General features: G+C 42.1%; 1 protein-coding gene across 1 annotated transcript; it reads right to left on the minus strand.

Annotated features, from left to right (window-relative positions):
- Positions 1 to 51: 51 nt before the first annotated feature.
- On the minus strand, positions 52 to 14,581 carry LOC120724834 (creatine kinase B-type-like). The gene is made up of 8 exons (XM_040017290.1): positions 14,464 to 14,581; positions 12,796 to 13,009; positions 11,703 to 11,857; positions 10,682 to 10,814; positions 8,390 to 8,561; positions 806 to 929; positions 533 to 722; positions 52 to 455 (listed from the first exon to the last, which is right to left on the minus strand). The coding sequence occupies exons 2-8, from the start codon at positions 12,986 to 12,988 to the stop codon at positions 277 to 279; spliced, it is 1,146 nt and encodes a 381-aa protein (XP_039873224.1). The 5' UTR covers positions 12,989 to 13,009; positions 14,464 to 14,581; the 3' UTR covers positions 52 to 276.
- Positions 14,582 to 15,562: the final 981 nt, after the last annotated feature.

Below are 15,562 nucleotides of genomic sequence, written 5' to 3' on the forward strand. Positions count from 1 at the left end.
GTGTGGACTGTGAGAAGGTGTGTGTGTGAATGAAGACAGGTGAGCAGCAGCTGTGATAGTTTGGGCCACACAGACTTTATTAGAGATTTCAGGTGTTAGGTGAGTCCAACAGGTGAGACAGGAAGTAGAAAACCCTTCACATGTTGGAAGACTGAGGTCTAACTGAACGGCTCTAAACGTCCCACAGCATCAGGACGGTTTCTGATTGGTTATAGTGAGGGGAAGGGGTGATAGGTGAGGATGAGGGGGTGGGGCTAGAGGTTACAGTGAAACAGGTCACTTCTGTTCAGGCATCATGTCATCGATGCTCTCTCCGGCCTCCAGCCGCTTCTCCATCTCCACCAGCAGGTTAACGCCATCCACCACCATTTGCACCAGCTCCACCTCTGAGAAACCCAGGCGGTCCGCGTTGGAGATGTCAAAGACTCCACCCACTGCTGCAGTGTCCACACCACCTTAGACACAGACAGGAAGTGATGAATGAGACAGCGAGGGACAGGTGTTCCTTCCCGTCTGCTGTGCGTGCTCCTACCTGTTCCTCGCTTCTGCAGCCGCAGCCTCTTCAAGATCTCGCCGAACTTCTCGTGCTTGCTCACGTTTGGCAGCTTGACGTGGACGCCAGCTCGCAGGCCGGTGCCCAGGTTGGACGGGCAGGTGAGGATGTAGCCCAGGTGCTCGTTCCACATGAATTCATGACCTCGCTCCTTAAACAGTTCCTCGATCTGCCAGAGAGAGAGGTGAGACAGGTTAGATGGCTTCAGGTGTGACACTATGGGGTGAGGGAAATAGGAAGTGGCGTGCTGACCTTGGTGAGGCCAGTGCAGAAGCGGGTGAACACCTCCCTCATGTTTCCTCCTTTCTGCATGCTGATGACACGCAGATGATCCTCCTCGTTCACCCAAACCAGGAATGTCTTATTGTCATTGTGCCTGCAGGTGAGTAAGGGGTTATTCTTCCATCCTTGAAAACTGCTTCTTTCACTCCAATTCTAAAAAAGCCTGGTGCAGATCCCAATAATTTTGATAATCTCTGCCCTGTATCAAACCTCACCTTTATTTTGAAAATCCTTGAGAAAGTTGTTGCCTTCCAGCTTCACTCATACCTCAATGACCATAATCTCTATGAAAAATTTCAGTCTGGTTTCCGCCCAAATCATGATACAGAAACGGCTTTGTTAAGGATTACTAATGACCTTCTGATGGCAGCTGACTCTGGTCTTTTAACCATCCTCATCCTTCTCAATCTTAGTGCGGCATTTGACACCATTTCTCATAATATCCTCCTGAGCATAATTAGCATCCATTGGCATTAGTCACACCTAATTCATCCCTTCCACCTACCTCGCTCTCGAACTGTCTTATGGAGATCAGATCATGGTTCTCCTTCAATTATCTCAAACTTAACAGTAATAAAACAGAAGTTTTATTACTGCATCTATCTTAACTATCTTAACCAAAAGCATCTATCTTAACCAAATCTCACAGTTTCTCCATTAATATTGAAAATTCCCCCATCCTTCCTTCCCCACAGGTAAAAAGTTTGGGTTTCATACTCGATAGTACTCTCTCATTTCAGTCTCACATTAATTACATAACCTGGTCTGCATACTTTCACTTACGTAACATTAATCGACTTCGTCCCTTACTCCCCATGCGGATGCCATCCTTGTCCATAGTCTTATTACTTCCCAGGTCGATTATTCCAACTCCCTTTTATTTGGTCTCCCCAACAAGTCCCTCCATAAACTTCAACTTTTTCAGAATACTCCAGGTCATAACTCATACTCCCATATTACCCCAATTCTTTAACAGCTTCACTGGTTGCCCAGGATAAATTTCAAAATCTTAGTTCTCACGTTTAAGTGTATTTATAACCTTGCCCCTCCTCATTTCTGTCATCTGCTTCATATCACCACTGTTTCCCGCTCTCTGACATCTTCATCTGCCACTCATCTTGTTGTTCCTTCTGCTCGCCTTATCACTATGGGGCACAGAGCTTTCAGTCACTCTGCTCCTCGGCTCTGGAACTCACTTCCTTCAGCCTTAAGAAATATAGATTCCCTTCCCTTATTTAAGTCACAACTCAAAACCTACTTGTTTAAACTGGCTTACTCGCTTTAATACAGATTTTACTTGCTGTCAAATATTGGGGGTTTTTTTTGTTTGTTTTTATTTGTTGTTTTTTGTAATTTAATTTATTAAAATCTATTTGAATCTACTGCTTTATTGGTAACTTTTTCTCTTTGACCTTGGGTTTTAGAAAGGCGCCCTCAAATAAAATGTATTATTATTTATTTTTTTTATTTTTATTTTTTAATTTTATTATTATAATGACAGGAAGTCCAAAGGCCAACGGGAAGTTGGCTTCAAGTTTTCTACACGTCTTGCCAAAACAAAAGCTTTTGTCTTGGAAACATCATGATTTAATCTCATTTTAACTCAGAGTCTCATCTTGGAATGATTTGGAATGTAACTCACAGAACCTGTCGACTTGGACGAGGTTGCAGGAAGTGCACAATGCTGACTCGTTTTACGACTTTAAGTCTCTGAAGCCACTTTGGCATCGCTTAAAACCAGAGTTGGCAAAAGTACATTCTGTACTTAAGTAGAAGTATAGATACTTGTTCAATTCAATTCAATTCAGTTTTATTTATACAGCACCAAATCACAACAGTTGCCTCAAGGTGCTTTATATTGTAAGGTAGACCCTACAAAAATACATACAGAGACAAACCCAACAATCTTATGACCCCCTATGAGCAAGCACTTTGGCGACAGTGGGAAGGAAAAACTTCCTTTTAGCAGGAAGAAACCTCTGGCAGAACCAGGCTGAGGGAGGGGCAGCTATCTGCCGTGACCGGTTGGGGTGAGAGAAGGACGGCAGGATAAAAGACATGCTGTGAAAGAGAGCCAGAGATTAATAATGACTAATAATTAATTGCAGAGTGTGAACTGAAGAAGACTGAAGAAGAAATACTCAATGCATCATGGGAATCCCCCAGCAGCCTAGACCTATTGCAGCATAACTAAGGGAGGATTCAGGGTCACCTGATCCAGCCCTAACTATATGCTTTAGCAAAGAGGAAAGTTTTAAGCCTAATCTTAAAAGTAGAGATAGTCTATGTCTCTTGAATCTAATCTGGAAGCTGGTTCCACAGAAGAGGGGCCTGAAAACTGGAGGCTATGCCTCCCGGTCTACTTTTTAATACTCTAGGAACAACAAATAAGCCTGCAGTGTGAGAGCAAAGTGCTCCAATGGGGTGATATGGTACTATAAGGTCATTAAGATAAGATGGGGCCTGATTATTCAAGACCTTTTATACAAGGAGCATGATTTTAAATCCAATTCTGGATTTAACAGGGAGCCAATGAAGGGAAGCCAATGCAGGAGAAATATGCTCTCTCTTTCTAGTCCTTGTCAGGACTCTTGCTGCAGCATTTTGGATTAACTGAAGGCTTTTCAGGGTTTTTAGGACATCCTGATAATAATGAATTACAGTAGTCCAGCCTGGAAGTAATAAATGCATGAACTAGTTTTTCAGCGTCACTCTGAGACAGGATATTTCTAATTTTAGAGATATTTCGCAAATGGAAGAAAGCAGTCTTACATATTTGTTTAATATGTGCATTGGAGGACATGTCCTGGTCAAAGATTACTCCAATGACAAGGTAATGAATACAGAGTAAGAATCTGGTTAGATACCATAATTCTAAGATTTTCAGGGCCATATATAATAACCTCAGTTTTATCTGAATTTAGAAGTAGAAAGTTAGAGGCCATCAAGGTCTTAACATTCCTGTAGTTTAACTAATTGGTGTGTGTTATCTGGCTTCATAGATAGATAAAGTTGGGTGTCATCTGCATAGCAGTGAAAATGTATGCTATGCTTTCTGATGATACAGCCTAGCACTGAACCCTGTGGGACTCCATAATTGACCATTTACACGAAAAAATTGAAGTCTATTAGATAGATATAATACAAACCACTGCAAACCAGCGCAGTACCTGTAATACCTACAGCATGGTCGACAGTATCGAATGCTGCACTGAGGTCTAGCAGGACAAGCACAGAGATGAGTCCACTGTCAGAGGCCATAAGAAGATCATTTGTAACCTTCACTAAAGCTGTTTCTGTGCTGTGATGAGCTCTGAAACCTGACTGAAACTCTTCAAATAAGCCATTCCTCTGCAGATGATCAAGTAGCTGTTTGACAACTACTCTTTCAAGAATTTTTTATATGAAAGGAAGGTTGGAGATTGGCCTATAATTAGCTAAGACAGCTGGATCTAGACATGGCGTTTTAAGTAAAGGTTTAACTACTGCCAGCTTGAAGGCCTGTGGTACATAGCCGATTATTAGGGATAGCTTGATCATATTTAATATTGAAGCATTAATTAATGGCAGGACTTCTTTGAGCAGGCTTGGGGTCTAAAAAGACACGTTGATGGTTTTAAGGAAGTAATTACTGAAGTTAACTCGGAAAGAACAATTAGAGAAAAAGGCTCTAAATGAATATCAATGGTACTGTACGGTAGCTGTAGATAATGTTACATCTGTGAGATGATTATGAGTCATTTTTTCTCTAATGGCTAAAATTTTATTTGTGAAGAAGTTCATGAAGTCATTACTAGTTAACGTTAAAGGAATGGTTGACTTAACAGTGCTCTGACTTTTTTTCAGCCTGGCTACAGTGCTGAAGAGAAACCTAAGGTTGTTCTTATTTTCTTCAATCAGTGATGACCAGATGTTCTAGCTTTACGGAGGGCTTTCTTATAAAGCAATAAACTATTTCTCCAGGCTAAATGATGATCTTGTAAATTTGTGACATGCCATTTCCTCTCCATCTTACGAGTCATCTGCTTTAGGCTATGTGTTTGAGAATTACACCAGGGAGTCAAGTATTTCTAATTTGAGGCCATATTTTTCACAGGAGCAATAGTATCTATTGTCATACGTTGTGAGAAGGTAAAATTATTAACAAGATCATCAACCTCTATTTGAGCAGCATTCAGGTAGCTGCTCTGCTCTGTGTTGGTACAGGTCATTGAAGATGATAACAGTGGGTGGATTATATTCTCAAACTTAGTTACAGCACTTTCAGAAAGACATCTACTGTGATGAAGTCTACTCTCCACTGCTGTGTAATCAATTATTGTAAATTTAAATGTTATCAGGAAATGATAAGAGGAGAGAGGATTTTCAGGAAACACTGCTAAATGTTCAGTTTATATGCCTTATGTTAAAACAAGATCTAGGGTGTGACTAAAGTGGTGGTTGGATTCTTTGAAATTTTCAGAGAAGCCAATTGAATCTAATAACAGATTAATTGCTGTGTTAAGGCATGGATGTTAAAATCACCCACAATAATTATTTTATCTGAGCTGAGCACTAAATCAGATAAAAAGTCTGAGAAATCAGACAGAAACTCTGTGTAAGGCCCAGGTGTACAATAGATGATCACAAATAAAACTGTTTTTTGAGTTTTCCAGCAGGGGTGGACAAGGCTAAGCATCAGGCTTTCAAATGAATTAAAAGTCTGTCTCGGTTATTGGTTGATTAATAGGCTGGTTTGGAAAACTGCTGAAGGCCCCCCTCGGCCTGTGCTTCGAGGTTTCTGACAGTTAGAATGACTCAGTGGTGTTGATTCGCTTAAACTAACATAATCATCCTGCTGCAAACAGGTTTCAGTAAGGCAGAGTAAATCCATTTGTTGATCAATTATTAATGTAATAACAGAGACTTTGAAGAGAGAGACCTAATGTTTAACAATCCACATTTCACTGTTTTACTCGTTGGTGCTGTTGAGGATACTGTATTGTTCTTTCTTTGTGATTTTTTATGTTTAAGGATGGATGCCATCTCTCCTAACAAGATCAGGTTTCCTCCAGAAGGTTTCCAAATTATCTATACAGCCCACATCACTTTTTGGACACCATTCAGACAGCCAGCAATTTAAAGAGGACATGCATCTAAACACGTCACTCCTGGCCCGACTGGGGAGGGGACCAGATAAATCTACATAGTCTGACATTGTTTTGGCAAAGTTACACACCGATTCAATATTTATTTTAGTGACTTTCGATTGACGTAACTGTGTCATTACTGCCGACGTGAATCACAATTTTACTGAATTTACGTTTACCCTTAGCCAGCAGTTTTAAATTTCCCTCAATGTCGCCTGCTCTGGCCCCTGGAAGACAACTGACTTTGGTTGCCGGTGTCTCTAGCTTCACACGTCTCAGAACAGAATCGCCAGTTTCCAGGGTTTCATCCGTGACGGGTGTGTTGCCGAGTGAGGAGGAAGCGGTTAGACACATGAACAGGTTGGTGGTGTACCTGGGGCTTCTTCTTAAGACTATGCTTCCTCTTCACCATCACCAAGCCATCCTGTTTCCCTGGCTGCTTGAGGCAGTCTGCTAGGGGACAGCTAGCGGGGCCTATGATCATTTCGTCTGCACCGGTTACAGTGGCCTGATTAGCTATGGGTTTTTCAAGGGTGCGAAACAGAGTCTCCAATTCAGTGATCCTGGCCTCCAGAGCTGCATATAGGCTACATTTATTACAAGTATCATTACTGCTAAAGGGGGCTGAGGAGTAACTAAACATCTGACACAATGAGCAGGAAATTGCAGGGAGGACAGGTGAAGATGCCATGCTGATTTGATCAACCGGTCCCTTAATGAAACTGACAACTCCTGGGCTTGGGAGAGCCTGATTGTCCTGCAGAGACGTTTGCTGCCAGATACTCGATGGTCACATGTACACTGACACAGACCTACGCTCACCCCCCCACCCCCTTCAAACGCCATCGAAGCTTATGTCTTCTATGTTGTGAGATGTGATGATTCATGTGCTATGTGCTGAGGTGTTTTTTTCTGTTCTCAAACTGATCTCCCTGCTGGAGCTCAGTCTAGGGAGTTCTTTTTTTCTCCTCGTCTTTCCTTATGTTGTGCATTTTCCATTGCTATACCTCTCTGACCTGTCTTCCCCATGTGATGTTTCTGTAATGTATGTATGGTCAGAAGGGTAAGATGGTGGTGGCAAAGGTTGGCAGCCTTAACCCAATTTCCTTCAGGGCCAACCTTAAGGATCAATAAAGTTTTATTGAATTGTAATTTTTAGATAGGGTAAGACAGAAAATCTACACAAAAACACCACTGTGTGTTGGAACAGGAATAGGAGGTGCTACTCTAACACAGAACACCACTGTTTGGAAACAGGTTTGACATTTTCACATTCAGCTGCTCTAAAATACCAAATGCTAAAATAACTTTTGGAAGGATGCTTCTCTGGTTGTTTATGACCCAGTCCCTCTTGAATCCATTCTGGGTCCTGCTCTTTTTCATTCTACTTGCTTCAGAAAGCATGGCTCCCCATCTCATCCCTTTTAATTCACTATGCAGATGACACCCACCTTTTCACTTTAGACCAATCGTTCAAACTCCCAGCAGTCTCTTTGATAGTTTCACGTTCCTTTAAGATCAGTCGGATCATATAACCAGTTGCTCTAGGTTGAAGATTTGAAAGCTTTCAATGGGTTCCTGCTGCTTCAAATCTGCTTTTAAAACAGTGTTTAATACAAATGCTATGACCTGGCTTTAATACAGCTTAAATTGAGACTTGTTTATCACTTTTTCAATAAAAAAAAAATAAAGACTTATGTATTTATTAGATATATTAAATTATCATGTTTTTATAGGCACTTGTTCAGCACTGGTTGATTTGAAAATAAGCTGCAGAAACCTGAAGTTTCCAGAGCAGGTCAGATGATGTTCAATACCCAATTTTTCTGTCTAAATTTAAAGGTGCACTGTGGAAAAAAACAAACAATACAAACAACAGTAAAAATCTTGTTTTGATTTTTGAGTCCTGCTGAACATGAAGCCGTCTACAGGGGTGGATGTGGTGGTTGGGTGGATGTTCAGTGAGCTTGACACTACGACCAAGGACTGCTGCGATTCTTTATTCCATGAGCAAACTGATGTTTATTCCTTATTTCTGGTCACTTTTTTTTATTAATCTTTCCAACTTTTACCTCTATTCAATCAGACTCACCTTTTTTTATTACACCTACATCTGTTTTTATGAATGTATGAATCTTCCATTCTGAGTCAGTATTTTTTGTTCTGAACTTTGACCTCGACTCGGTTATTTTTTTTATTCTGTCTCTCATTACAGTTATTTTTATACTGGTGTTTGTTCAGAAAAAGGACATATTTGAGACGCTCTAGCTCAAAGTTTATTCTCTCTCAGCATTTCTTCATTCTGTTAGAATCAGGTTAATTTAAATCAATTTCTGGCTTTGGAGTCATATTTTTCCAAACCAATACTTCATTATACCCCCCCACCCCTGCACCTCCACCCCCACTTGTAGGGTTACATACTGACCAGATGCCACGGCCGTCGGGCCAATCGCGGGCCATGCCGGACGCCAGCAGCAGCGGGGACACAGGCTTATCAAACAGGAAGTGGTCATCAATGAGTTGCTGCTGCTCCTCCTCGGTCATGTTCTTCAGAGCATAGTACTTCCCCTTCAGGTCTCCTTCCAAGGAGGCCAGAGCTGCAGCCACCACACAGTAGGTCAAAGGTCAGAGGTACACATAAACCCTACTTCAGGATGACAGGTGAGCAAACAGGAAGTGGTGTCAACTGAACTAGATGGAGCGGTTTCACAGAATCACTTTTAATGGGACAGGTATTGACTTTCAAAATAAAAGCAAATTAAAGGTTTAATTGTTTCACTAAAGGTGACCAGGAAGTTTCACCCCCCTTTAGATTTCACCCCCTTTTAGATATCAAATCATATGAAGTTTCCTGCCAGCATCTCTCATTAATTACATTTTATTTTTACCCATCATACCTGAACGTTACCTATAAAAAAAAAAGTCACCTTTACTCTGATGAGTGTCTTGACTTTCTACAGGAAAACAGAGTACCAGTTCCTCACACTTTGATGCAGAGATACCTGAGCAGCCTGAACTGTTTAGGTGGTCAGGAGTCGGCCTGACAGCTGAGGAAATCATACAGAGATCACATGATCATTCTGAGACCCGCATTTCTGTGGGTCTTAGAATGGCTCAGTTAAACGTCTCCTGGTTCCTGAGGTCTTTAAAAGCAGGTGTGGAACTGGCTCAGACAGCAGGGGGCAGCAGAATCTCAGGTCTGCCGGCTTTAACCGGTACAGTCACATTTGAATATGAAAGACAGGCTTTAAATGGCGAGCTGTCGGTCTCATTAGCAGTCTCAGCAGGACGGCTCTCAGCTCAGGGTTATGTAAGAGTTTGATCTGCTGCTGCGTTCACTGACACACTCGATGAGGCATCATGGGAAGTATCTAAATAAAGACTTATCCTCTTCAGCTGCAGACCCAGCTGAATGAAGCCCGACTGACGAGAGTTTGTACCTCACCTACCTCAGCAGGACCACAAGAAACTGCTGCATCAGACGGCACTAAACGCACCACCACAGTTTAAACTCAAAGTGAATTTAACAAACAATAAAAACCTGATTTAGAATCCGTTTGTTCTCATTTTACTCTAAAACTGACATCAGCATCAGTGTTCATAGCCTGTACTCACTACAGCCTGTACATCTATAGTTATAGAATATTCACAACATACTTCATACCGTGTACATTATAACATATCATAATAGACCCATTTCTGTAATATACTTACATATCTATATTATTGTTAATATATATTGTAATATATCTATATCACTAAAGCACTTCTGGATGGATGCAAACTGCATTTCGTTGCCTTGTACCTGATTAAGCCATGCAGGTCTAAGTACACGCGGCCGGTACAGTGAAACTGCGAATGTGATGAATTCTTAAAGTTGAATAAAGTTGAATTCTTCATGTGATGAAGAATTCAACTTTATTGTCATTGCACATGACAATAAAGTTGAATTCTATTCTATTCTAGTGTGATGGACGCTGCTCTGAAATGCTCAGACAGACGCTCCCTCTCTGAGTCTGACCTTTTCTTTACGTCCTTCCCAAAGCTGAACAAACAAAACAGGAAGTGTTGAGTTTCAGTCAGATGCTCGAGTCTGTAAATGCTGCATTTTAAATGAGTTAAAGGTCTGTTTCCGTTCGTTCTCCAGCTTTTTCCTCAGGTCAGTTACATAATGGCGCTAAACGCTGCAATATCTCCCGATGAATATGAAGCAGTGTTTTTTTTGTTGTTTTTTTTTTAAAAACCTCGATCTTGAGCTCAAGTTTGTTAAAACAAAAAACAAAAAACAAAAATCTATGTGCATATATTTTGTTTGTTTTGTTAAGTTCAGGTTTACACATGTAGTTCCCAATCATGAAACAGTTTTTAGATTAGTGTTAATTAAAACTCTTTGTTATTTGGAGCAGATCAGATCTCTAAAAAAAAAAAAAAAAAAAAAAAACCACACTACAGTATGCTTCAGAATTTTTCTTTACATGAAGGTTTTAGTGACATTTTGGTTTAAGAAGGAGGGACAAACCTGAATTTTCAGGTCAGAAGGTCAGGCTCTGCTAGGAACATAACTTTGACTAAAGGACATACTTTAGCTTCAATGAGCGAAGAATGACAGTGATCTACAGTAGAAGTGCTGACAGTGAGGTATAATACAGCAGTCTGCAGGCAGGGGGCAGAGTGATGATGCTACATGCGGCAGAAGATACAGGAAGTGACCTCGTACTTTCAATGGAGAGGTTCTCAATAGTGCGTCGCTCTCCACGGCTGCAGTGTGGCGGCAGACAGAAGCCACGAATGCTGCGTCCTGTGCGAACCCGAGAGCTGAGCACATAGTTTGGATCCAGATCATCTCCACCCTGAAACACAAAGGAGACACAAGAACAGGAGGGTCAGAGTCCATCACTGCCCACCCTTCAGAGGTCACCACCACCCTCAGCTGACACACCAAAACCAAATCATTGAGCCTTGCAGCCAATAAAGAGTTTAAGAGTCACCTGTTGTTGGGTAGGACTTCATGTCTGGGCTAAACACATCACATGCAAGAATTCAGTACCCTAGTGAATAATCAGTTCTGTGGAAAATAGCATCACCAATGCTCAAAGATCTCAGACTCCTGTGTGCTGATGGTCCAGGTTGGTAGTTTTACCTGTGATGAGCTCAGGGAGCAGCTGCCTCATCTGCATGCTGAAACAGACTGATTCCAGACCTGATGTTAAACCTTTCAGCAACTCACAGGTTTGAATTTAGGTTATTACTGCCTGACAGTTTAATGCCAATAAAGCTGCAGCTGAAAGAATAAAACTGTCTCCAGAGCTCTGTCCTGCTGATGGGCAGTGATGCTGAGGCTGTGACTTTCAGTCTGAATTGGATTTTAAATTCCTCAGAATTATGCAGCCCTACACCTGTCCATGTTAGTGATTATGAATCTGCTGCGAACTCCGACAATTTCATGTGAACACAAAGTTTTGACAATGCTGTGATTGGTTTTTGGTGTGAATCCTTTCGTGTTTGGTTTGTCTGTTTGAAATAGCTCCAGGACAGCTCTGAGATTAGAGCATTACATCTGAATGAGCATGTCTTCTGTAACAGGTGTGTTCACCTGTCCTTGACATTAAGTGTATGTACCGTAATGATTGTATTTAAATCGGTTTGTCCTGAATGTTTTTTCCGCTTGAGGCTCTGGTCATGAATTCCATAAATAATGAGATGTGTTTGAACTGGCTTCAGGTGAGTTTATCGTTTACCTGGAGGTTGTCAGGGTTCAGGTCCGTCTTGTGTTTGTCTGTTGGTTTGTATCCTCCATGGCGATCTTCAATCACTGGATCCATCAGGTCTTTAAACACTTCATACGTCTCCTCGTCTCCAGCCACACAGCCCACAGTCATGATAAACGGATGACCTGTAAGGGGAAAGGATGGACAGTCACTTCCCCTTGTCACAGCCAACATCTATGGGCCTTAAAATGACTTTTTTTGACTTCAGAGAGAAAACCTAAACATGACGGAGTGTGCCAATGGGTTTGTTTGGTCTGTTTCACAATTTCCTTGTAGGATAGTGTGTTATGGTCTTTACCGCACTAAGAGGAGCTAAATGAACTAAGGAGGATTTAGAAGAGGAGGATCAGGTGGTTGGACTGAAGGTCAATACTATGTCCTGCCCTTGGGTGGGAATTATAGACCAAAAATTACCTTGATCTAATGAGTCTATCCAATTAAAGAGTTTATTATTAACAGAATCTCTCAATGTGACGGTGACAAACACGCAAAGTTACATGTCTGGTGAAGGCTTAACTGGCTTATGTAAGAGCCGGACAAGCATCGGATAGAGGCTTGGTTCCTATTCTGAAGGTTATTGGACTAGGCTGAAGTTGTCTTACTTTGAGGAAGAGTTACTTGGACAAGGCGGTGGATCAAGGGTCTGAAGGATGTTTTGGAGAAATGGAACATGGTCCAAGTGTCTAAGGGTGGAGTTGTTTAGTTGTTTATTTGGTCAGGTTTTTAGGGAGGTGTTAACATATATGCCAAATCAGTCGCCTTGGCACAATTAGCTGGTCTGGAGGAGATTTGTCTTATTTTGGGAGGAGTTACCAGCACCTTGGTAAGGGGCTGTTTAAGGAGGAGGATGGTGCTTTGGGAATGGGGTACCTGGTTATTCTGAAGGTTGAATTGTGTTGGAAGAGAGGTACACAGTTTTTAGGGAGCCATTTATGTGTGACCGTTTGATGAAGGAGTGTCTACCTGGCATTGATGATAAAGTTATCTGGTTTAGGACTTGTTACCTTTGTTTGAGTTCAAGAATAGAGTTTGAGCTCTTAATGCTGACTGTGGGAGGGGTTACCTGGGTTGTCAACGCCAGTCTGGATGACATCGTCCAGGGTGAATCCGCTGGACGTCTCCTTGTCCCTCAGGTTGGCGTACATTTCGGACGAGAGCACCTTGGCCATGTGGTTGTTGTGCTGGCTGAGGTCAGGGTACTCCTGCTCCGCCGTGTACTTCAGCTTCAACTTGTTGTGGGTGTTTCCAAAAGGCATGATGACGTCCGGGCTGCTCGCCTGCCGGATACCCATCGGTTACAGTCAAAGTGTTCAATAACACAGCATTACAGCATCAAACAGTTTATGTATTTGCACGTTAATCTATCTCAGACACAGAAACCGATCGCTTACAGCACTTTCCTAAACAAGTTATTGCTAAATTTGTACTGACAGTAAAACTTTTACACTAAAGTTCAGTCAGTAAAAGGAGGCTGGTCACAAAGATGAAGAAACTCAGGCATGCATTTGATAACTTCTGGAAGATTTCTGGATGTGATTTGAATGTCTGAATATTCATGTATTCATGTACATGTTGCTGCTAGTAAAACGTTGACTCAATGAAATACACTTGATTGTTTTTGATAGGAAAGGACAATAAAAAGGCCCATTTTCTCCACAAACCTGGTCTGAGGGTGCTGGGTCAGACTCTTCCCACTGAGGCCACTTTTTGTGGGTTTTATGGTCATGTGATCACATTTATATTGATTCTTATGAAAACATCACAATTAAAATGGAAATGTGATGAAGAAAAAAAATGCCTTTCATGCCTTTAAGTTGGGTGCCTTTATATGTGACACAGTTTACTGATCAATTAAAATGATTGATCAAACTGCCTGAGCTCTGATTGGTCAGTCGCTGATGAAGCAAAGTCAAATGGTGAAAAACTCAGATGCTGACTCAGCAAAAATCTTTGCGACATCAGATTTTTTTTCTGCAAACTTTTAGAAACGCCTCAAACCCTCCAATCAGGTTATAAATTATCAACAACCTGATTGGATTGAGGAGCTTCTGATCTTTACTGTAACTCTCACAATTGCAGTAAAAGTACTCTGTTACTTTCCATTGGCTGTATTTATGCAGAGTGCAGACAGGATCCTGGCTCGGTATGGTTCGCTCCAGATCATTAAGGCCGCGGTCACCTTCAGCGCCTCACTGCGCGCACAGAATCGACTGAATCGGACCGGTTCTGACTGGCTAGAACTCTGCAGGGATGAGTGACGTCATCAGCTCCAAAAAGCCGTCAAAATGAGGCGGAGCATGCGCGCACTGTTTGAAGGTTAGACTGCTTAATGTGCACAGGCAGAGCTGCGGTCTCCGGCTGCACCGGTTCAGGAGGAATTGTATGATATTTGGAGGCTGTTGTTGAAGCTGCGCGCGCACAGTAGCAGTCCTGCAGATGAATCAGCTGACCGTAAATACCACCACGGTAAAGAAGCTTTGTGCGCGCGGGCGATGCTGACTGCGCAACACCTGCACCAGGACTGAGCGCAAGGTCGTTAGCGCGCGCTCACACACACAAAGACACACACACACACAGTCTGCAGCAGCCTCCCCGTGCGTGTGTTTGTTTCTTTGTTCTTTGACCCTCCATCTCCCTCTGACCGCGCGCCCCTTCCGACTCGTTCCTCTTGCCCTGATGCACGGCTGTATGAATGTGCTGTGCTGTGATTAGTCGGCTCGGATGCTCATACCTGTGGTTCGGTGTGCGGGATGCGGCTCTGGAGCGGGTCCGTGCTGCTGCTGCGGATTAAAGCGGCTCGCAGTCTTTTATACCCGCCCCCAGATCCTCATTGGCTCCTATTTACAGTCCATTCATTCCATTGGGCACAGACCCGCCGAGGGTCACGTGGTTGTCCCCCCCTCCTCTCTCTCTTTGTCCCCATCCTGCTACAGTTCCTTTGAGCCAGGCCTGTCAGGACTCAGCAGGTGTGAGTTTAGCTCACCATCTTTCATGTGTATATGTGCGTCCCCCAAACGCACGTTCTCTTTTTGGTCTCCTTGTTTTCCACTCAGTGATCTGTCACTAGTTAGCTAACATAAACCAATTAAAGTCTCTTAGCAGAAAACGGCCAACAAACCCAGTGACGTCACGTTCTGTACTGTCACAAGATGGCGCTAAACCATTGTACATGTACAATGACAATAAAGAGCTATTCTATATTATTCTATTCTATCATCGTCATCATCATCACAACAGCATCATCATCTTCATCACATCATCATCACAATCATCACATTGACATCAACATCACCACCATAATCACATCGTCATCATCACAATCATCACATCAACATTATCATCACCACCATCATCGCATCATCATCATCAAATCGACATCATCAACACAACCATCATCACATCATCATCATCAAATCGACATCATCAACACCACCATCATCACATTATCATCATCATCACAACATCATCATCACCACCATCATCACAAGGCATCATCATTACCACCATCATCACATTATCATCATCACCATCATCTTCATCACCATCAATTTAGACAGTACGACTTTGTTGCTGTTTGGTCAGGCTAAGGAAACATCACTTAGTGTAATTGTGAGCGGTCTCTACAGGGTCAGAGGTGTTCTTCATCATAAAGATGATAGTTCTCTGTGTTCTGGTTCTTTAGTTTAAGTTCTGGTTATTTGTTTAAAGTTCTGCTTGTGATTCTTTGTTTGAAGTTCTGGTTCTTTGTGTTCTGGTTTTGGTTCTTTATTTAGGTTCTAGTTCTTTGTTTAAAGTTCTGGTTCTCTGTGTTCTGGTTCTTTGTTTAATGT

This window comes from Simochromis diagramma, unplaced genomic scaffold (genome assembly GCF_900408965.1).
Source record: "Simochromis diagramma unplaced genomic scaffold, fSimDia1.1 OVJJ01000802.1, whole genome shotgun sequence".
NCBI classification, from domain to species: domain Eukaryota; kingdom Metazoa; phylum Chordata; class Actinopteri; order Cichliformes; family Cichlidae; genus Simochromis; species Simochromis diagramma.

Excerpts from the sequence above, each read along its gene's own strand:
- LOC120724834 (XM_040017290.1), bottom strand. The coding sequence starts at position 12,988 with ATGCCTTTTGGAAACACCCACAACAAGTTGAAGCTGAAGTACACGGCG. Across the intron at positions 11,858-12,795 it reads GACTGGCGTTGACAACCCAG|GTCATCCGTTTATCATGACT; the intron begins GTAACCCCTCCC and ends TTCCCCTTACAG. Across the intron at positions 723-805 it reads TCTGCACTGGCCTCACCAAG|ATCGAGGAACTGTTTAAGGA; the intron begins GTCAGCACGCCA and ends TCTCTCTGGCAG.